Below are 23,875 nucleotides of genomic sequence, written 5' to 3' on the forward strand. Positions count from 1 at the left end.
TGCAGTTATTGCATATGTATGTTTATGGCGATGAGCTGTATGCTTAAGCTAAAATAAAATATTCTGTTCTGTTCATAAATGAGCGAAATCGCTCGCAATCGATATCCCTTAGACGCATGGTAGATACAGTAATCGTTTTAACGATCGAGCTTATCAAATCTTGCGCACAGGTTTATGTTTGCGCACTGAAACTGGATATCGCGCGGTTGCCAATACCTTTGTTTGTATACGTCCCTGGTTTGAGCAAGTAAAGTGTTATATCCTGTGTAATGTAAAGATCATATTTTCTGAACGATGAGTCATGACTTTAAAACTTGATAACACCAAGTGTATACGTGTTTCCGCCGAGCTGACATACATGCGCATTAAAATAAAAACCTGTATCGAGTTTATGCTTAAATTTGTGAAACTTAAATCTAAAAGTCGTAGGATTTTTGCGAATAACATGACCATGTGAATTATTTGCAGGATTTTAAGGTAGGTTTATAAAAAACGTTTCTTACAGCCAGTTTTTGGTGAGAAAAATGTTAATCTAAAGGAAACAGACGAACTTAATGCATGGGCTCAAAATGTCTAGCCTATTGTAAAGAAAACATTCATTTTGTAATTTCAGGTTCTGGCATATTAGACCAAAACGTGTTTTTCAAACAGGGCATGACAAGTTGTTTAAACATTTGCATTTGAATGATAAAATTTAGGACAGTCCCTTAAATACAGTATCACGCCCATACTTTGAGCAGTGTACACAAACAATTACATTTTTTCTCTGAGGTTTTTGGACAAAGTGTCGATACCAAATATTGAGCATAATGGCCAATTATTTTAAAATTGCCCGATGACTTATTAAATTAGGCTCGCCAAAAGCTGTTCGATAATCATGTATTATAATTGACATTGAAAAGTGACATGACCTTGAGCGCGGGATACATATTGGGAATTTTGGGAAGGTAATTATTATTGTTTCTGCCTATCGGTTAGTGATAGTAAAACTGCCTTATGGATGATTTGATTAAGCAGTTTATTTGTATATGAATAACAATTTGGACCATGGCAAACTTGCACGCGATTCAGCGTTTGCACATCGTGAAGTCTTGCGGCATATCTGTGTATATATGTATAATGATTAGATAATTAACTATCAGTGAAAGTTAATACAAAAACACACTTTATATTTATATTTGAAATATCGTTATTACGTACAGTTATAATCATTAAATTGTAGTATGCTTGCCTATTTTAGTTGCTTTAAATAGGATATGCTATTTACACAACTAGCTATGTAAGAAGGCCTTAACCACTAGTTTTGCTATCACTCATACCCTCACTTTGCATCACAAATATAATTCGCATAAGAATTTAAAAGAGAAATTTAGACTCCTGCTAGTAAAAGACTAAATGGTTAAATATTGTATTACTTAGCACGGACTTGTCGTTTTTTTCCATAATTATTCGTACATAAACACACTCGTAATAACAACATGATGCACGACATATCATTTTTGCCTGCAAACCTATGTATATTTGCTATTGCATTACGGTAAAAACTAAACTTATGTGTAACCAATTAACCGGGTATCTAGTACATGGATCGGCGTTCCTTAATGTAAAATTTGTCTTCAATGCTCCAAACACTAAAACCCGAAATTCAATTCTAAAAAGGTATATGCAAAAGTATGCATCGAATTTTTTTTTTTTTTTTTGGCAAATAAAAGCATCATTCAAAGTCCATAAATGGAGATTTTTAAATGCACAGCCTTCGTCATTTTTCTTGATAGAAGCAAAGCGAGCGGTAAATAAGTATCCGATTTACAGATGACACAAACTACTAACGACAGTACCGATACTTAATATTTCAAATGTACATTTGTTTACACCATGTTTCACGTATTGCGCTGTTAAGTTGATATGTTTTGACTGTTTGCGAAACAAGGTAAAATCTTAGTTTACATATCGTTTTCAGATGAAATATAATTCATCTTATAGTGTTTAAATAGGGTATTGAAATAAATTACTGTTTCAAGACATGAACAGTATATCTGTACATCTTAACATGTTTTGCTTTTATATTTTAAAATAAAAAACCCGTCATGTAGATATTCTGTTACGTATTGTGATTTTATAATATGATCGTTTAAAACGGGTGCATACAGTTTCTTAGCCAATTAGCATTTGGTGAGATTGTTTAGTAATTTTGATACGCAGCGAGCCTTTATAAAATATTCAAAAACAGTGTCTGATTTTTTATCACAGATAACACCTTGTATCAGCAAACCGTGCTTTATTATCAGTTTACAGATGTCACGTCATTGCACCGTCTCACATCATGGAAGAACCCTTTCAAAGAACATGAAACAAGTTTTAAAAGGACGATTCCCAAAGACGATATTTGAACCAAATGCAGATACATTTAATTGAATGTATGATACTGTATTTACTTTGTTACTGGAAGGTTCAACATTATCTCGGCGTAAATGCAGAAGGAGGTGAATTTCCATGAGAGCACTATTGATATAAACGAGTTTAATAGCTCAGTTAAATTTCATCGGAGGTCATTTACGTTTCATTTAATATTAAGAAGTAATACATATCTCGTATACACACAGAGATTTCGCCCGGTGAGGTCATATTATGTCAGTGTTATTTATTTTTTGTTTTGTTTACAATAATCTTAGAATGTGTTTTATTTATATTTCAGAAAATTATTGGCATCAGCGATGACGGACCACAATACTTTTTTTGTAAAGCGTTTCAATTTGGTTGCGATTTTTGGAGAACTAAAATGTTCGCGAAATAAATAGCAAATGTTATTATGCGACAATACCTGTTTGACGTGCACTCGGAGTACAAAATTACCACCACGCTCCTAACTCTCATGATTGGATACTTAGGAAAGAAACCCAAACCATAAAATAAACGAGATGAGCGGAGTCAATACCCAATCGACAATTATGTGGTTATGAAAGATGACCTGAATATAACATTCAAAACTCGATTTATCCAAAATAAAGTGTCTTTGAATGTCAATCAAATTTTGTATTTAAAATTTAATAAGTGTTTTTGAAATGCTGTCAAGCTGTCTGGTAAATTGTTTGTGCCAAATGGATACTTTTCTAAACGGTAAGTTACACTTTAACTTTCCTCATTTGATTTACATGTATTCAGGTTTGATTCATATTTGGATGGCGGAATTTGTTTTCATGATGAAAACAGCGTTAACTATTGTAATATAAAAACAAATGCAATGGGTTTATATTGACATGGGCACTTAATGTGTATAAGTAAGTTATAATGCTTTAACGGTTGTTTTGGTTTAATTCAACTAAGTCTAGTTATTATACTTAGTGTAACAAATATGTGAACTTATAATGTTTTCTAATTCTGTAATATAATTAAAGAGATGTTCTATTTTGAAGGTAGAAAGCTGTGTTGTCAATGTTACACAATCGATTTTAACCTATCATAACACATACATTGAAAAACTAAAAACACATGGGATACAAATGTATTTCTACTTTTGTATTACAAATGATCTCAATATGATTTACATCATGATAACTGGTTACATCTTTTTTTCAAACACAGACTAAAATCAGATAAGCCAGCTGGAAGATTAAAAGTAGGACAGGGTAAATATGCAGAACCTGTCAAGAAATATATGAACTTCTGGAGATGAAGTTTAATAACTTACTGTATACCACACCAACAGGAAACACTTATCCTCTATCTTCAATGCCCGCGATATAAGAGGAGGAATAAGAATGCTGTGCAAAACAAACTTTTAATGTCTATCTCACTTGCAGATGTTACAATGGCAACAATATGTGTCTATTTACAGCTCATTGTACTGCTTGTTGCTGTAACATTTTAAAATCATGTGCAGTATATGATTATATGCTATGACAATTATAGATTTAAGCGATAACTTCTGCAAGAACTCACTCATATTTATGGAATGTGTTTGAATGTATAATGCATTTTACATATGCTCATTTAATCATGCAGTTTTTAACATTTTATAGTTTTATTTCTACAATAGCGACTTATTTAAATGCATGAATTTTATAATTTAAAAATGGTTACCATGGGAACCACAAAGTTTTTACCAGTGTCGTGTAACTAACTCTTCATTATTTATTATTGCCTTTTTGATTTTTTTTATATTTTGTAAATGAGCAATGTGTATTATTAATTGAACGGTTAAATGGAAATTGAACAAAACAGAGTAATGTATGTATGTTTATGTATGTACTAAATTATCGGATATGTTTTTAATTCTATATCTATTGATATTATCTATAAATTACTATTATATCTGAAATGCTAAGAGATTGCAAAATGAAATTTTTAATAAAGTTATGTATTATTGTTTGTAAGGTTTGATAAACATAACATTTAATGTCAACGCGTTTTAAATATATTATTTTATATCCAATTCTTTTAAATAATTTATTTTGTGTATGCACATTAATTTCCATGGTGACAGTACAACTGAATCCTTTAGATACCTTGAACTCAATCAGTGATAAAGTTTTGAAAATGGAGATGCAAAATTTGGAAAATATTGGTACGGTTTTTACCCAGACATGATGCATTTTCATTTAATTTGTTAAAACTGGGTTATGGTTATTGTTAGTTATGACCCAAATGTACTGCAAATAAATTTAGAAAAAATTAACACAAGAGTCCATATCTTTTGATATTGTCACGTCGACATTTTATCTGCAACAGGTGTGGAATAAAAATATTTTATCAGTTATTAAACAAAATACAATTTAAATTTCTCTGTATACACTGAACAACCTTAATTACAATAGTGTGTGGTATTTCCAAGGTAACCACGCGAAATTCATAATATCTATGATGTTTTCTAATTCTTGAGTAGTTCTACTTATATAATGTTATAAAACAATATGTTATTGATTTATTCCTGCACTTGAAGCTTTATTAGAAATGCATTTACTTATTTTATTCACATGAAAATAAAACAAGAAATGTTTATGTTTGTGTTTTGATAGGCCTTTCTAAATAAGCCGTTATCACATTAAGTTAAAAAAATAAGCAAAACATCGTAATGTTTCCGTGTTCAACATACATGGAGGCATCTGAAAAGTATAAAATAATTCAATCCCTACCATGTACCACGTTTTTACCAAACAATTCAAAACAGGCCTCGTGTATTTATTCACTTATGTATGTGTGTATGTACTTATTTTATATTTCAAATTAAACAATACCTTATGTTATTTTCCGTTTCATTTAGCTAGTTATTTACGACAGTTCGACATTTTTGTGATTATGTGTTTTTGTTTTTTACTGATTTAAAAATATCATTTTCTAGGTTTAAATAAGGTGAAATTAAGAATTTATCTTATTGTTCATTTTAAGTTGAAATCTTGTTTTGATGTTTGATTATTTTGTTATAGGTAATATCATAAGGTGTAATAACGTGATAGTCAAGATGGCAACGTCCAAGCCGAGACAGTTATTTTTCGCCGTTTAATACTCTTTATTACTTGTATTATTTTTTGTATATGTCGCTCCCTTTCCAGCTATAACAGCACGATCGTTATTAGCGTATATGTCGCATTAATATTCGATTAATATTTATTTGTATTAATACTTGAATTTACTCGCTACGTAAATCGTAAGCGGGATGAGAAAATTGAAGCTTGCGCTAAGAATATGTGACTTTCACGTAATTACCCCCTCTAAATATACATGGTCATCAATTTCATCAAATGTACAGTTATAATTTACGAATTTAATATATTTCGTGTGTATAAATGTTTATACGTGACCTTCTAATTAAAAACATGAAGGTCTTGCATAATCTGCACAAGGCCCAGTCCTTTCTAACTGTTCTTATGTTTTTCTTATAGTTGTCAATTCTTTCTGAGAAATAGCAGGATCCAGTTGTATGATATTAACTCTTTTAGTCATGTCATCGGGGACTGTCAAGAATAATGGACAGAAATATGGTAAAAACTATAACTAAATATGTACATGTATACCAAGTCTAATGATTATATCTTGTGTTCTTTTTGAGTGATTACACGTTTAGGTTTTGTTCTTGTTGTTGCGATATATCGACATGAACTTTGACTTTTGGGGAAGAAATGAGCTTGTTTATAATCCACATATTGCTCGTCATAAGTTTATCAAGTTTCCTTAAATCATCTATAGTCAGTTTTGATCAATCGTTTGATACAGTTTTGTCGTCGGACGCACTGATCGACGAACAAACAGACATAAGGACTGGTATGAAGGACGGTTATGGGACTGCGCATCTTAGTTTATTGCCGAAATCACGATCTTTAATACAATATGAAACATAAGTTATAATAGTTTACTCGAGTGATCGCTATGTATGTTTGGTCCATACACTCAATATGAATGTCAAATAATAACAATTCATACATTTGCGTTTTGTTAAATATTGTATATTGTCCTTCACTCAAGTCGCACATAATGAGCTTTTTTTCATGCTAACTTAATATAATTCATTCAAACACATGTTGATCTTTTTAGTATTTGATCAGCAACTTTTTAGGATTGGTGCTTTTTTTTTAATATTGTTCAAGTATAGTTAATACACTTTGTAAATCAAATTTTTTTCTATGTACGTGCTAAGTTTTTATGCGGTAATACAGATTTTGTTGATGTCTGGCAATCTGAAATTAAGTATATATTTACACTAACGAGATATTGATAGTCAGAATCATAACAGGGTGCCGTATGTATTCAAATCAGAAAGTAAATTGTTTTAGAACGTATTTTTTATTTCGGTCTGTAGTATATGTAATCATAGTTTATGATGTTTTCGTTGAAATAAAGACTATGGGTCAAATTGGCGGTAAAATGATATTGTTTAAAGATCTGTGAATATAGATAATGCGCGGTATGTGTTACTATAGAGATCACGTTACCTAGGGAGGCTTAAAAAAATCACACCTATGAGTCTTGGTGAGTTGTTCACGTTTTAGTACAGATCAAATGAACCTGTCTGTATTCGAAACGTACCAGAACAAAATTAAATAGGTAGGAAAAAAGGCCATACACAGGATATCATGTCACTGAAATTATATTTTGTTGTGTGCCTGACAGCTTTACAACAGGTTTGGTAAATCAAGCAAGGTGTATTCAATAAGTTAAGTGTAAGATAAACATCAATCGCACTTACACTGCAACGCATCATATCAGATTTAAGGTTTTATTTCGGGTCAAAATGCTAAAACTAGCATCAGCATATTAACATGATATGAAAGATATGTATGTACGTTGGATGGCATCAAAAGTATTTGGCTAATTTACTTAAAGTTTTTAATTTGGTATTTTTTAAACTCATTTAAAAGTATTTCATTAATGTTGCTTCTCCTTCATTGGTACTTGTTGTAGTTTTTGTAGGTATAGCTGCTTATTTAGTATGTGAGCAAGTCCTGTAAAGCCACAACATGATTATAGTTCCTCAATAACCAATGCTGTGAAGCCTCAATCTTGAAATAATTTGTTTTGTTGCATATAATTCACATTCGCGTTTCAGCTTAAAAATATATTTTGAACTAAAGGAAAATTAAAATCATGAAAACATATATCAGTTCATCCAAATCCCCAAATCCCCACAATACTAAATAAGCGATGAATTGAAGATTACAATATGGTTAAACGTTTGCTTATTATTCTTATAGCTAGTGCCGCTTCAGTAAAGAAAAAATATTTACTGCATACAATGGATTTACCTCAATGTCTATGCTTTGTTTTTAACCACTGCATTGTTATTTGTACGGCTAATTTACACTGATCCACTACTATGTATCGTGTTAAGGCATACTTAAAATATGCAGAACAAAAGCTATGCGTCCTTGTATTAGATGACTTCAATATAACTCGAAATTTGCCCGGGTACATTGCATTCAATAGTGGTAAACGTTGGTATAGTGTAATGTTATTGTAAAGAAGAAAATTGTGTGCAGGTATGTTGTCTTATATATATATCATAACTATAGGTACAATGTATAACATTTTGCCACTCTTTCGGTTAGAACTCGTTTTAAATTAAAGAATTATCAACTTAAACAAAACTATCAAATTAATGAATATCGAACAAGGGACACACTGTGAGATTAAAAACGCCATTTTAGTGACTATTACGACATTTAGATTAGTGACATTTGTATAGTTAACTAAAAGTTTCTCTACCAAATTGTTGCAAATTATAAAAATTAAATGAACAATAATTTCATCAAGACTATGTATCTTTAAAAATAAAAAATAAATATTTATAACGCAAAACGATTGAATTATCTTGAGCGTTAATGTCGTTATTGTTATATTTTGTAGGAACACGTAGGTCGTTAGTATAAAAATAGATATTGCATTATATGTTTTATTAACTCAGATGACCCAATCGTTAAGGCGCAACTCTGTTAATGTAAAGGTAACTGATTCGAGTCCATATTGAGTATATATTTATATTATTGTTATTTAAAATTATAGTGTTTAACCTATGTGGTTATTTGTAAACTTAAAGCATTTACTGACGAACTTTTGTTTCAAAAATGCAGAAATCTATTAACAAGTCCCTAAAACACGCTGAAACATCAACAATTACAGTGACGCACATAACTGGCACATGTACATTTTTCCGCAAAATGAATGTTTTGAGAAACAAATTACTGGAAATTGTTAAACAAAGGCTCTTAGCAACTTAGTAAATCAAGACAAAAGAATAATGACTTGTTGGGCAAAATGTTAATCCCATATGTAAGGATTTTGGAAATTAAACTATAACGCAAAGGACACTATCTGATTATCGAGGCATATCAGTATCCTACCAGTTATATTGGAGGAATCGCATGTCTTAATTTCTGTATAATTCTCTCTTTCTTATGATATGATATATATGTTCAATATAATATCGAAGTTAATGCAGGCATGACGTCAATATTGCTTCATTTTTTTAGGGATTATTAACGCATTAGCTAGATTTAAACGTTTAATTGTCCTCGCCTCTGCTGCTGAGACTAACGTTGCATTTATTTAAAGTTTAAGTTCAAACTAATTCATATCAATAACATATAAATGATATAAACTGTTGCTTTCACTTGGTATTTATTTATAAAAATATTTTACAAAGTCGATGTCACAGAAACTAGAATAATATGATAACCAAAGCATGTTATATATTAAACTGTTCTCATATAAAGTAGTTGATCGCAGCTACTTTGTGTTTTTTTTACTTAAGTTGTTACTTTACAATTAGTTATTCTAAACGTTTTCGTACACACTCTTTTGAAGTCAGCATACATATTTTTAAATTATATTTTGTTACACTTAGACTTTACCCATGTATCAATTACTCTTATTTTTCGGAAATATATATTGTTGTCAGAAACAAACCTGTTTGCATTAATCCGACGACATATCACACATGCGTTTTTAATCCTAATAAAAGTCATAAAACCAAGCAAACTTATGTAATAAGTCACTGGAACTTTACCTTTTCGTTATTGTGGCAAACAGACATGCATATCAATAAAAGACAATTGCTTCACTCGATATTTAATGAAGGAATCAAAGTAATGAAAAACATCTGGGCCATGCATTTGCGGTGTGTATCATTACCGAAACAACTGCATGATGTAAATTACTATTTTAAATGAAATGCTAATGGTATTTACAGTTGTGTTATTTCATTACATCAATTAAAAGTTCACTAATTTACATCCAAATTTTCCTGCTAAGAAGATGTTCACACATTTTACTACGCTCCATATTAAAATATTTTAAAGACACAAAAAATCAACAGTTTCTTTGGGTATAAATGAACCAGTCTTACTACAGTCAATAATATGCTTATCATCGTACTCTGTGGTCAACGTCAAACTTAGGCAAACACAGTTCAATTATGTTCAATCTATATCCTTAAGTTATTAATACTGCACGTTATGGTATGTATAATAATTCATAACGTTATGCAAATTAGTATAAATCATGGTGTCTCCGATTTGTCGGACGCAGTATTCTGGAAATATGCTAAAGTATCTAAATTTTCTATAGCGAAACACTCTTTTGTATTATAAGTGTTTACAATCAATTACGATTCTATAATGATATTATTCATCATGCATTAAAGAAAGCATTTATCATAAAGAACGTATTCTATTTACATTTCAGGCACCATAACTGTTTGATCAATGTAAGACCTTGATTTAAGTAGAAGTTTCTAGTAGATGTACCAGAACTTCGACGATTTGGTGCGCAAAAAAATGACGATCCACATGTGAAGACAATTTTAAACAACATAATGAATTCCATTCATATTCGCTGACTGTATGAAATGATTCCAAAGCGTCCCTTTCTCGCCCAATTCAAAAAGAGTGAAAGAATAATCACAACGCAACCACCATGTGCGGATTTACTGCCAGGAAGATAAATGTGTGAATATAAGTCGCAAAGCTATGTTCAGTAAAACGATTCAACAGTCATGAAGTATTGTGGAGTATGTATCAACTAATATCTTGTCCATGAAAAAGTTGTTTTCAAAATCAATGAGAAGCGGATTATTTTGTGCGCTAAATGGATATGTTTCATAAGGGTAAGTACCAATATTCTATATCGGTTTTGTTTTTTTAATTATCAAAATAATTGCAAGTTCCATTTATTTTTGCCCACCGGATGTGCATGTTCATGTCGCTTTTTATTGGAACAATCGCAAAATATTTGATATACTAACATTGCAATTCGGTTAACGTGCCGCGTTCAAAAAATCAGACAAAAGCACGGTTATTTAATTTCTTTTAATCTTTCAATTGTGTGGAAAGTTCCAGAGTAATCCTACATATAATGCAATCACTTTTTCATAAAAAGTAATTAATGATTAATTCAAGTTTCAAGTTTTGAAAAAAAAAGCTTGAAACTTGAAAACTTGAATGAGTGATGTGTTATTTATTTATTTATTTGTTTATATTGTATAAAAATATTTATGTATTTATGTATATATGTATTTAGGTATTTATTTATTTATGAATTCATGTTTTCATGTATTCATGTATTTATGTATTTTTCATGTATTTTTCATGAATGTTTCATGGATTTTTCTTCTTTGTTTGCCCCCGAAGGAGGGCATATAGTGATCGGACCGTCCGTCCGTCTGTCTGTCCGTCTGTCTGTCCGTCTGTCCTTCCGTTACACTTTTCGTTTAGGTTTCGCGTTTAGGTTTCGAAAAATGCTCATAACTTCTATGACCCTTCACATAGCAATTTGGTATTTGGCATGCATGTGTACCTCATAGAGCTGCGCATTTTGAGTGGTAAAAGGTCAAAGTCATCCTTCAAGGTAAAAAAACAAGTATAAAGGGGCGCAGTAGGAGGCATTGTGTTTCTGACAAACACATCTCTTGTTTATTTATGAATTTATTTTTTATTTATGTAAATATACATTGTATTCGTTTATGTTTTATTGTATGTACTTATTTATCAATTAATACACATATATTTCATTAATTATTTATTATTATTATATTTATTAAGTTATTTATTTTGGTAGCTATTATCTTATCGTTTTATTAAATATGTATGTTTTGTTTAGTAAGAAATAATTTTAGAAATTATTTAATGAAATAGTAATGACATGAAACTGCTCATTAAAAGTCTCCAGAAAAGATAATATTCAGCTTTTAGTTTAATGCTACCTACACATATGTTGTTTTTCCTGAATACGTGTATGCAAGCAACAAATACAACCAAACAGTTTGACATATCATAGAGGATTAATGTAAAGTTTGTAACGTGAAACTATAATTTAATTCGATGTGGCTTTTATTGGTCATTTATTTAAGTTTAAGTTTAAAAAAATGCAATACAAACATAAAACAAATTCCGTTTGCTTGTGTAGAAAAATAAAGAACCCCCGACATGTAATGCAGCAATGTATGGCTTTTGCGCAAAAAAAAATATGTAAAGGTACATGTTGGCCTTATAATAACGGCTTTATTAATTACTAAAGCACCTGAATATGGTATAATGAATTATGGGCTAAGTGTGAGGCTACACTAATCACCAAACAGCTTTTAGCCCCTTTTGCTTTCATTTGACCTTTCCAATGCACGAACCACAGTATAACTCAATTTTCATAATTATGTTTACCACGCCTTCGATATCACGTTGCAAGTGGGTTAAGTGTGGGCGTGTTTAAATGGCTATATTTAACGCAGTAGGTCTTCTGTTTGGTTTGGTTCGCTTGAAAGCGAGGTTGTACGGAAAGACTAGACATATGAGATTTTATTTCTTCAAATAAACGTTATTTTCGTCATTTTATTGAGAAGAGACACCTGCAGTATCGACTAACCACTTGAACACGCGCAAGTATAGTCATAATACGTGCATGGTACATAATAAAAGCGGATTTTGTATTGGACTTATCTAATTGCTGGGTAAGTAATGTATCGAAAGTCTATCAAATTGTGTTCGTCTTTACTAAAACTTGAATTCAATTGAGGCTTGTTATTTAATAGCATGTTTAAAGATTAGCTTACTTAACATATTTAGCAAATATATGATAATTATACGTACGTGCAGCATTGAAAAAATTACTCTTAAATGAAACTTCGTTCAATTAATGCAATAAATATGTTGTGTATAGGTATATCTTGCTTTTAAAATACTATGTTTAAAACAGTTAATACATGTAATTGCATTTAACTGTTTTTAGTCAAGTAATGTGATTGCCGTTGAATATATTGACCTGGAAAAAGTTAATGCTCGTTGGCGCTCGATTCTTTTATATCTAATGCCTCGGTCACAAATAGAGACCGATCACCGTCCGATAAGCGGACGATGTGTTTTTACGCTCATCGGTCTTGCGCCCTGCCGATGATCGCACGGACACCTGGTTAATTTGTAGCATCGGGCGGCATCCGGATTTATTTTTACTCTCACTTAAAATTTTACCCAACATTTGGCCCGGGAAGGGATCGAGTTGATATAAAAAAAAGATCTATCGATCAACGCCCAGTTATCGCCCGGAGATCGCCAGACATATGATTAATTGTACGTGTATCGGCAAAAATCAAATATCAAGGTATTTCCCACATATACATCGGCCGGCGACCGTCTGATTGTCGGACTACGATGTCGGACGGACCCCGGACGGAACTCGTTATGATACATGTACACCGAATCCTATGTCGGCAATCGCCGGGCGACAACCGTGCGTTGATCGTCCGATCTTTTTTTCGATTTGAACTCGATTCCTTTCCGAGCACGACGTCGGGTAAAATTTTGAGTGCGTCTTAAAATTAATCCGGACGACGGCCGATGCTACAAAATGACCCGGCTACCGTGCGATCATTTGCCGGGCTTCAGCACAATGATCGGAAAAATATTTCGTCCGCTGATCGGACGGTGATCGGTTTCTAGTTGTGACTGATGTATTAAACTGTGTCTTTCATCGGACGGCGGACCGCTCCGACGTGTCCAGTCTTGAAATCGGACACATCGTCCGGCGACCGTATTATTTATGACTGAAGCATAAAATACAATGTTGTTGTTTTTTAAATGAATTATTTTTTGCTGATTAATAATTTACGTTATAAGTAGTTGCAATTAGTTAATAAATATTTATTATTCATTTGAATTATTTTAAAGTGTTTATTGTACATAATGTGTGCAAATAATTATTGCTACTTATTAATATTATTTATTAATATTATCATTATTAAATATCATTTCAGTTAGTAATAATAATAATAATAATAATAATAATAATAATAATTACGGATAAGTATATTATATTTGATTTTGCAATACAATAAATCATGTTTATGAAAGCAAGAGCCTAAAGGAAAAGGAATTCTGTATCAATATTGCAATCTATATTATTGCGACACTTGATGGTGATATTGCTCAATACTGGTGTCAAAAAAGTAAAACACGGACCATGTTATTTAGCGATTTATTCAAAATCACATTGAACAAAATGTCAGTAACCAATAACATATTGTACATAATTCGAGTGAGTAAGTATATTTATATTTTTAATATTAAGTAGAGCAATCAATGCCCTTCTAGAAACTATTTCCGAGAGATTTTATTTTGTTGGAACTTCTTTTAAAACGGAACACAAACTATACGCATAATTTACTATGACCGCCGCATAGGAACGGTCATTTTTACAGAATTCGATGTTTAAACCGGTTTGGCGCCAACCATGCTGAATACTTATTCCAGAAGTATTCAAAGACCAAACGGGCGTCTTAAATGATTATAGTCAAATGTATATGGACATATAATGAAAACGGGAATTCTAAATCGTGACGCATACATTGAATACTACACACATACTGTAAATGTACTTGTGCCGTAGGTAACGAATATATATTAACACGGATAGGGGATATGTTTTTAGTTATTAGTATATACAGAACTATGGCTAATCTATAAAATATATTAAACTTTCAAGGCGAACAAATTATGTGAACGAAAGATAGTGCAAGGCAGATCGTAGATATGTTTCATCCACATAACATTTACTATCTATACTGTTTGAAGACTGAAAATGTAATTAATTGAAATAAAATTTGAGTAACTAAGCCTTGTTTATATTTGTTGGGCTTGAAATTAGTCAGATATCGGCCATACAAGTGCAAGTGTCAGCTCGAAAAAGACTAAACTTTGAGACGTAACGTGGTCGACGCAGTTGAATTACTGTATAAGTAATCACAACAATGTTAACACATTATCTCTTTGTTTATATGTATATCCCATCTAAAAGTATCCACATTCAAATATAACATTACGCAATTGTGATTAAACCTTAGGCTCTCTACGTGCATAATAGCTGAGTATTGTCGTCTTTTCACTTTGGAAGGAAGCATTACACGTTTATATCAATCATAACCGATTATGGACTGTATGTAGTATTGAGTCATTTTCAAAGTCTTGAGTTTTTTAATGGTATTGAATAGAAATGCATGTTCTTGTATTGCTATTTGATTTTAATAGTGAGGTCGCTTTTTGAATCCCATTTAAACACGCATTGCTACGTATTCTAAGGTTTCTCTTGCGCTCGCGGGGATAAAGGTTTACTTTTGTTCATTTATTCTCAGTGTTGAAATAGAAAAAAAAGATATTTACATACATAACATTGATAAAATTACAAATGCTAAAATGCATTTACCATGCGACTTAATCAAAAAAATATTTCAAACAAGTTATATTATTAAACGTTTATGACTGTAATTAAATTAACTATAACTTTCTGTAAACAGAGCAATGTACGACTTATTAAGAAGAAATATAGTATTTTACATAATGTCTATATTTTTTTCAGTTAAAGACGACACAAGAAAAGTAAAGCATGCCTGAACACTACGACAAATGGAAATGTGACATGGAGAAGTGGATCGCTGTGTCAACCTGTGCAATAGATGAATATATTCAACATGCGGATGCGCAAGGGATTACTCCCCTTACTGGTGTGCTGGTCGACATGACCAAAATAGCTCGTAAAATACAAGATCAAAATAACTGGGCAGAATTTAGGACCTTCTGTAAAATCCAATTCAAACACCTATGTACGAGATACAATCAAATCAATATAGATACTTTGGAGGAAACAATTAAATGCATCGAAGGTGATACTCCGATACCCCAAGACCTGCAAGACGTTATCAAACAGAGAGTTGAATTTTGGCGCCAAACTCTGCTATCCGCAGAGGAGTTTAATCTAGAAAGTACGTATCGTTTCATTTTTTCCAGGCATGTACAATTATACACCTATAATTTGAATAAATTAAAACATTGTCACCTCGGAAAATCGGATATGATCAATCTTTTTGCTTATGTAAGGCACTATCCCGAAAACTAGATGGATCAAATATAGAATCAGTCTGATATTAAAATGTGTGTGCATGCAATTTACTTTAAATTAAAATGTTAATTGCTGATTAAATGTGTAAATGTATTTCTGAGCATACTCTGTGGGTGTCTACAATAACGCACTCTCATGAAACACTGTCATACATTTTGAAATTTGTTTTTCATTATAGGGGATATTCAAATAAGGCTTGTACAGATCCATGAAACAGGTGGTTATTTTTTAACTGGTAAGTTGAAACATATGCACATGTTACTTATAATATATCGCCACGAAACAGAATTTAGGTTATTGGAATGTCCTTTATCTTACTTCTTTAAATGTCATTAACACGATATGAAGAACGTATTAGTCAATCACTAGCCTAAAACTTGAAGGTCAAATGGTTTAAGTTCAATTTCGACATCGTTCCATTATCCTATACCCTTTGACTGATTTTAATGAAAATTGAGGTCAGATTCCTCCATTCGTATCCGCCCCACATCTCCTATATCCGTTCAAAGGTTTACATACACACAAGCACACATGTTCAGCTAAGGTCATTGCAATGTTTAGCGGAAGACATTGGCCGTGTTCGACAGCGCAATGTTAAGGTTAAAAATTACATGTGTGAGGCTACATTAAATTCAGTCTTAACATGGTTAGGGATTCTAATTGAATAAACTCGATCTCCACACATGATATGCCTGTCTTTTGGACTGACTTGTTAAGTAATGTCAAGACGTTAGATATTTGTCTGCAAAAGTGTGGTCAATTTATTTGATCTTAATATACATATTGTATTGGTATTGTAACCAACATCTGTCGCATAAAAGTCTAAATACCCAGTGGTAATGACCACGAATAACAGCATGTAAAGTGTATGGAGGAATGCATAGATGAGCGCTCATGATACCTTGATAAAATAAACTATTTGTTAAGCCCATTTGATAATATATGGAGTATTCTTGATGCAACATGATACGTTTTCTGATCATGAAGCTTATGTCGCTTGTATTGTTTTAACTCCAAAAACATCGTCTTTAAATTGTATAATCAAAGAACTCATTTTTATGGCACATTTTATACAATGTGTTTTTTTATCATTATTCATGTGCTCTCTTTTCCAGTTCTCCCTGGACGTCACATTGATGGAAGAAGTACACCAGACCTTCCACGGACGAAACCAAACACATATTAGAAAACTACTGTGACATGGATATTATATTTTAAAAGTATTCCTAAAGGACCTTTTACAGTAATAGTGTTTCATCTAGCACTATGTAATAAGCATATACGTATATTAGGTATTTATTCCGTGTATTTAATGCAAAGCATTTATGCTATTATGGATAATTATATAAAATACTTTCTTGTGATTACATAAAGGATATTTGTTGGATTTGGTGGAATATCGATTTTAATTCACGAGTGATAATAGAAAATGATATTTTCGCCACGATTGAAAAAATATTTTTTCTATGATCACTCGTGAATTAAAATCGATATTCCACCAAATCCAACAAATTTTCGTAAAGCTGAATAGCTGCCGCTATCCGTGTCACAGTAGTTTTCTAATATAGGTGTTTGTGTTTTTAATAAGCGCAAATGACTTCCCATGTTTTTTTACGCAACAAATATGATGATACCACGTGGGTGTGAAATTCTGTTCATACATACATTAGCATGTGTATAACTGTATATAATAGTTTAACATGTAAATATGTTTAGTTATGGTTTAATTGATATCACTTTTCATGTTTGTTTGTCGTATAGTAATTTCGATTGCATTTAAATGAAGTACATACATATATTTAACGGCATTTTGGGTTAAATGTTTTAGTTCAAATTAATTGAATCTGAACATATATTTGTTAAATTTAGTATATGATTTATTGATTGCCTGTTTACCTTTCACAATTAACTTGTCTATTTGATACTTTATATACATGTTTCCATTCATTAAAGGCGTGTAATTGATTACATAAATGCCTTCGCTTGTTTCTGTGTTTAAGCCCGTCATTTCTATCACCTAGACATTCAAATAGGGATATTTGTAACTGCAACTTACAGAATATCTTTGGTATTGTGTAGTAGATGTCGATTATATAATACGAAAATGCTTAAAACCGGAGCATCGTCACGCTTCTTACGTGTGTGCAAGACCAAGTGAATTTAAACATTAAATGACACTATCAAGCATTAAGTATGGCATAATTCCCATCATTGTATAAATTACTTTAACATATACGTTTAAACAATAAATTAACTATATAAATACATCCTTATAGGGTAAGATAGAGTGCAACTGGAGACCAAGTTAGTGGGTGAACAAAGAACAATCAAATGTGTTGCGCAACCGGTTAAACCCTGCTGGATAACGAAATGAATCTTTTGAATAAATTTCATGCAGCGACTCAGTTTTGTTCATTACAAGAAAGTATTTACAAATCTTGTTAAACATATGACGCAAAATATAAGACGGTTAGCAAAATGATAAATTTAATGAAATATAATACCTTTGAGATTCACAACGTAATTCAGCTTGCATAAGCGATGTTAGAGTGCTAAATGTCAGAGTTTAATAAAATACATTTTAAGTATGTTACACAATGTTCCTCATAATTGAATTACATAATATTTACAACATATTAGTTATTGTGCACATCTAAGATTCTGTCTTATTTTTACAACATTGCCAAACGTAACGTAAGATTTTTAAAACCTCACATATACAGAAAAAACATGGGTGTGCGATGTGAAATGTAAACACGGCGTAAAAAAACGTCAGGCCGCCTTCTACGTTTTTCTTATTCAATCAAAATTCAACAAAAAAAAACCTGATTATTTTTACAAACAAGTCCATGCTTGCTGGCCTCTTACTATATTTTAGATTTAAAAGCTGCAGTATTGTTTACCTGTATCGGTTGTCATCTGGCGATGAAAGCACATGTCCAAATATTCAAAGGTACCCATTAACACGAATGCATATTTATGGGAAAACCAAAATATGTATACTTATTAAACACGGATTTTTTACGAGACAATACGTTGAATAATTTCATAATATGGTATTACACTATATGTGATTCAAAGTTAACCAGTTATGCAGAATTAAAAAGTGCATGGATTTCATAAAACACCACCTGACAAAGTTCCTCATATATTATGCAAACAGTTACTTTAGGTTAGATTAATACTCTAAGTCACGTATTAGAATAATGTTATTGCTGTATTTTGTTATGCTATCATAACGATACGAACAAAAGAACATACATACAGTCATTAAGGACATGTATTCTACCAAAGCATGTACATATATCTGATCTGTGAAACCCCAAACACCAAGATAAAAAGTGTCCAGCGTTTAGCCATATTGCAAAGTTGATCAAGAACCATCAGTCAGTGAAATTATTAAATAGATTGCCTAGCATATACTAATTTATTGAACACATGTGTATGCTAAAACAAAACTGTATTGCAGAATGAACTTATCAAACAACCATCATACATTGCATTAATTGAATAAACAACAAAATACAACTGACAGTGTATAATTTTGATAAAAATCTTAAAAAAGCGTCGTACAAATTTCAAATTGCTAACAAGCTGGCTAAATTATTAATCGATTCCATAATGATGAAAACATCCGTCAAATAGACACTTCGTCGTCAGGAACATGGAAGTAATGCTTAGTAATGCATTTGTATGTCCGTAAATCATGATGCTGTCGTTTCGTTCACATGACATGGGATGCAAACTCATTTGTCTAAACAGATCGGCGTTTTAAATTAATAATTATGCCAAACATATTTACCGAAGGAATTTGAGCGTTGATTAACAATTGAAAGTTCTTCAATTAATTTTATTCTCAAGCAAGCAGGGTACACAATTACATATGGCGTATAAATCTATTTAATCCATAAATCATTTATTTTCTTTACCAACACCAATCGAAGCATGTTAATACCTTGTTTTTTACCGTCAGTGTCTTTGTGTAGAACTAATTTCATGCGCAGAGAGTGTGTAAATAGTTGAATATAAAACCAATTTTAACGTCATCTTAAAACCAGAGTCACTAAATCGTGTTTGATCGACATAGAGGTCATGGATTGCCTTTAACACTTGATGATTTTTGGTGATCATTATATTTATTATATTATTATTATCTCTATTAATATAGCCATGTTCATCTATATAACAGATTTATTAATCATACAACCGAACAAGCCAACACAAATAATCACAACAAAAAATCACAATCTGGGTTACACTTTGCAATTTATTAAATACAAGTATCAGCTTTTAATACAATATGATCGAAATGTTACTTTTAAACTGGGTCGCCGCCATTGCATTTGTTAACTTACTCTCAAAACATAACAAGTAATCAACATGGACTATCTCATAATGTTCATGCGCCATGATTAAGTATGTTTTATATTTAAACATGTTTGGTTTTCAGCATGTCGCGTGTATTGTTGTACATTTATTTGCAAATAAACAGATGCAATAATGAAAAATTGTTTAAGTTTGAAATGTTTAAACGAATTTTTCAAAATATATGGCATAATTATGGCGACCAATTGTGTAAAGCACAGCGAAACACAGTCTCGAAAAAAAGTAAGAATCGAAAGACTTAAACGTGATCCTGTCACTTGTTATATTATTGTTATTGACGTTGAAATGTCTTACTCACGAATCAAAAAAGTCTTTATTAATCGAATCGCGCGTATTATCATGTATACTGCCAACTAAGGAAGCTAAACCAATGTTCAAAATGTATTGAAAATAGTGTTTGCTACTTGGTCTGAAGTGAAAAATTAATACTTTTTTAATTTAAATGCGTGTTTATTTAGAGTGGGTATATGTATTGTGTTGCAGTAACTTAGCCTTTGGGTCAGGATCTCGGATGCATTTAACCATGTGTGTATTTTGTAAGAAGAATCGCCACAAGGCTTGTACAGATCTTTCATATTGGTACATCTGTTTCGACTTGTGAATTTCAATACATGTGTACGTTGCGTAAGGACGTCAAACTATTTCTTAAATATATTGTTCATAACACAATATCGTAATATCGTTTTTAGTGGTACACCTTTAATGTGTTATGTAAATAACTGAAAATAACGACTAATATTGTCTAGTGTGTCTGTGTCCTTGTAATAAGGGCGTTGGGTTAAGAATCAGGATGTCGGTGGTTCGAGTCTTAATCGGGGCATGTTATGATATGACCGGTTATCCACTCAACAGATAATTACATCGACCTGTTCCTATTACTGCCCTGATAAGCACCAGCAAACAGTATACGAATCGTGAGTAAAAGTAAAGTAAAATGTGCCTCATAAATGAAAACCGACTGGTCCTCAACTTACAAGGATGCCACTAGTAAATAAACACTTTTCTTCTATAAAATCTTGATGATAGATATTTTACTCGTGCTAACCATTTAGTTTGTCGAGATAACGATCTAAACGACTCGTGGTAATGATAAATGTATCTCTATGAACGAGAAAAATTTCGTCGTTTTAGTTTATACATAGATATGGAATTAATATAATAGTGCGTGGAAACAAATTAAGTAACGCGTGGAAACGACATAATCAATCAATCAAAATACAAACAGTTTGACTTACAAATCGTGGGCAATATATACATTCAAACACATACATTACACACAAGTATATGCGTTTATGTAACAATCACTATGATAAATATTTCGTATTAGCGTACAGATGACAATGCATTATTACTTTTTTTACTTTTGAATCCCGAAAAACAAGCTTTAATAATCTCACAATGCCAAATCAATGTGTGCGCAAACAATGCCGAATCAATGTGGGCGCAAAATTTTCTGTGCATCATTTTTTCCATATTGAATAAACGATTTTAGATTTTAATAAGTTTCAGAGATGTGATATGAAAACGTTTATTGACAAATTTATAACATGAAAATAAAGTTCTTTCCGAAAGTTTGATTATTTTGTTGGGCTATTGTTACCCGATAAGTATATCAACATGTATTGTCAAATTTACCAAATCAAGTTTTAAAACTTATAATGTGGGTTCTTGTTGGCGATTTGCTCGTACAGTACGCAACGGGATGTTTCATTTATTGATGCCACTCGTTAAATCACTAATGGGAAACATGCTTGTTATATCTGCATGTCTGCATCCGTCCATCCATGTCAAAAAATGGCTATGTACTGATTGTATTCGCAAATAAAATTGTCTGTATGTCATTCATGGTTGGCAATAAAGGCATATTCACTTAGCATCACATATAACAGATATTTTCTGAGTACGTATTTAAATGAACGTTTGTATGCCCCCGGTAGAGTGGCATATAGCAGTTGAACTGTCCGTCAGTCCGTCAGTCTGTCCGTCCGTCCGAAAACTTTAACATTGCCCATCCCTTTAACAATATGTATGATAGCAACTTTATATTTGGCATACATGTGTATCTCATGGAGCTGCACATTTTGAGTGGTGAAAGGTCAAGGTTAAGGTCATCCTTCAAGGTCAAAGGTCAAAAACATGGCTTCAAAGCGGCGCAGAAGCGGGCATTGTGTTTCTGAAAAACACATCTCTTGTTTTGAAAACATTAGTTGATAGAATGTCTCTTTCAAGAAACACCTGTATGTCTATTGTTATTTTGCAAATTCAATCAATATAATATTAACAATCCCTATGAGGCCGTTTATAGTGATGATGTTACTACTATGATTTGTGAGTCGTGAAACTGCACTGCATTTTATGTTGACGTGTGTTGTAACATTAACGCATACATAATGGTTTAACAACTCTTCTTTCGTATATCTCTTATATCTAACTTGAATAGCTAGCTCACACGCATAACCGAACAGCTTGACAAATACAAAAGACATATCGGATAGTGTGTACATATCTGATTTTGACGAGGACAAAGTACTCAACTACTGCAACTGAAACGCACGATAACGCACGTTGTAGTCTCGTTATCGCCAGTTTTCCCCTATTGAGTATGTTATTTAAACTTTGGTCGAGTGTTACAGAACACGTAGAAGGAAACTTTAATTTTGTTCAAGGATTTATACAAACCAAACGGACAAGTGTATACTATTTTTGAGGTACGTTTATAAAATAACCGTTTCTCGATATCTCCAAATTTCAAAACAAAACAAATTGTATTAGACCGCCACAAAGTCATAAAATTATCGCATGTTATAAATTTAAAATACAGTCTACATCATTTTCTGTTGTCGGCATTCTAAAATTTATTACATTGTACCAGAAATCACATAATCTAATGATTATCAAAGCGGCCTGAATTGCTATGATTTCTGTCAATGACCGAATTATTGCCTTAATTAAATAACTATTTTGGGAATTTGAAAATAAACTTTAATTAACAGTTCATAATATGAATTATCAAGAAGAGTTAACGTTTGCCGTTTGATGTTATGCCATTATTGAGCGACATAGACTTCATCAACATGTTTTATAGTACTGTTCTTAGGTCCATAAACACGGACATCAAGTCAGAGACCCCATGTCTGTGATGATTGAACCTACTATTATTTATAACCAAAACAAAGAATCGCAATCAAGATCACAACAACAGCATATAAAAAAAAAACTTTTTGAAATTTATTTTATTATAATAAGCATCTTCTGATGAGCCAAATTAAAGTTAAATACGTGTGGTGACTACAAAGAGTCAAATAGATATATAAAAAATGTGAACCATTGTTGAGCGCACGTGCAGAAAAATGTAAACGGCATGTCCAGACGTTGGCATGTTCCATCTATCAACCTTTTTGTTTACACAGTTCAAAAAATGTTTTGACCAAGTGAATAAAAATGTTAATGTCAAAGTCAGAGTTCCTTTTTTTGTATCACTTGTGAATAGTTCGGCTATTGACATAACTACTTGAATAAGGGTAATATTACACTTGTTGAGGTTCTGCATTAATTCCTTTTAAGTGAAGTTACTGTTTAAGAATCAAATAATTTTAAACAAAACTTATAACACTTTTTTAAA

At 31.8% G+C, this 23,875-nt stretch overlaps 2 protein-coding genes across 4 annotated transcripts in view; both read left to right on the forward strand.

The window, feature by feature from the left end:
• Window positions 1-295: 295 nt before the first annotated feature.
• The window catches only part of LOC127833333 (uncharacterized), a 333,207-nt gene continuing 309,627 nt past the window's right edge, over window positions 296-23,875 (forward strand). Inside the window, exons 1-2 of one of the 2 annotated variants that reach the window (XM_052358509.1) lie at window positions 296-477; window positions 10,174-10,594. The gene's annotated coding sequence lies outside the window, so the exon portion shown is untranslated. Of the gene's footprint in view, window positions 478-10,173; window positions 10,595-22,818; window positions 22,962-23,875 lie in introns of those variants that run through there. The other variant, XM_052358510.1, reaches the window with a different exon arrangement.
• On the forward strand, window positions 12,258-17,845 carry LOC127833338 (uncharacterized). 2 transcript variants are annotated; one of them, XM_052358520.1, is made up of 4 exons: window positions 12,258-12,430; window positions 15,328-15,730; window positions 16,046-16,102; window positions 16,983-17,845. In XM_052358520.1, exons 2-4 carry the CDS (start codon window positions 15,355-15,357, stop codon window positions 17,051-17,053), a joined length of 504 nt encoding a protein of 167 aa, XP_052214480.1. In that variant the 5' UTR covers window positions 12,258-12,430; window positions 15,328-15,354; the 3' UTR covers window positions 17,054-17,845. The 2 variants fall into 2 exon arrangements, with proteins under 2 accessions (XP_052214480.1, XP_052214481.1); XM_052358521.1 differs by lacking the exon at window positions 12,258-12,430 and having other exon boundaries at window positions 13,792-15,730.

Source organism: Dreissena polymorpha, chromosome 6 (genome assembly GCF_020536995.1).
Source record: "Dreissena polymorpha isolate Duluth1 chromosome 6, UMN_Dpol_1.0, whole genome shotgun sequence".
Lineage (NCBI taxonomy): Eukaryota > Metazoa > Mollusca > Bivalvia > Myida > Dreissenidae > Dreissena > Dreissena polymorpha.

Bases quoted from the DNA above. Each gene is read 5' to 3' on its own strand.
- LOC127833338 (XM_052358520.1), top strand. From the start codon at position 15,355: ATGCCTGAACACTACGACAAATGGAAATGTGACATGGAGAAGTGGATC. The intron at 15,731-16,045 runs GTACGTATCGTT...TTTTCATTATAG, and splicing joins AGAGGAGTTTAATCTAGAAA to GGGATATTCAAATAAGGCTT. The intron at 16,103-16,982 runs GTAAGTTGAAAC...TCTCTTTTCCAG, and splicing joins AGGTGGTTATTTTTTAACTG to TTCTCCCTGGACGTCACATT.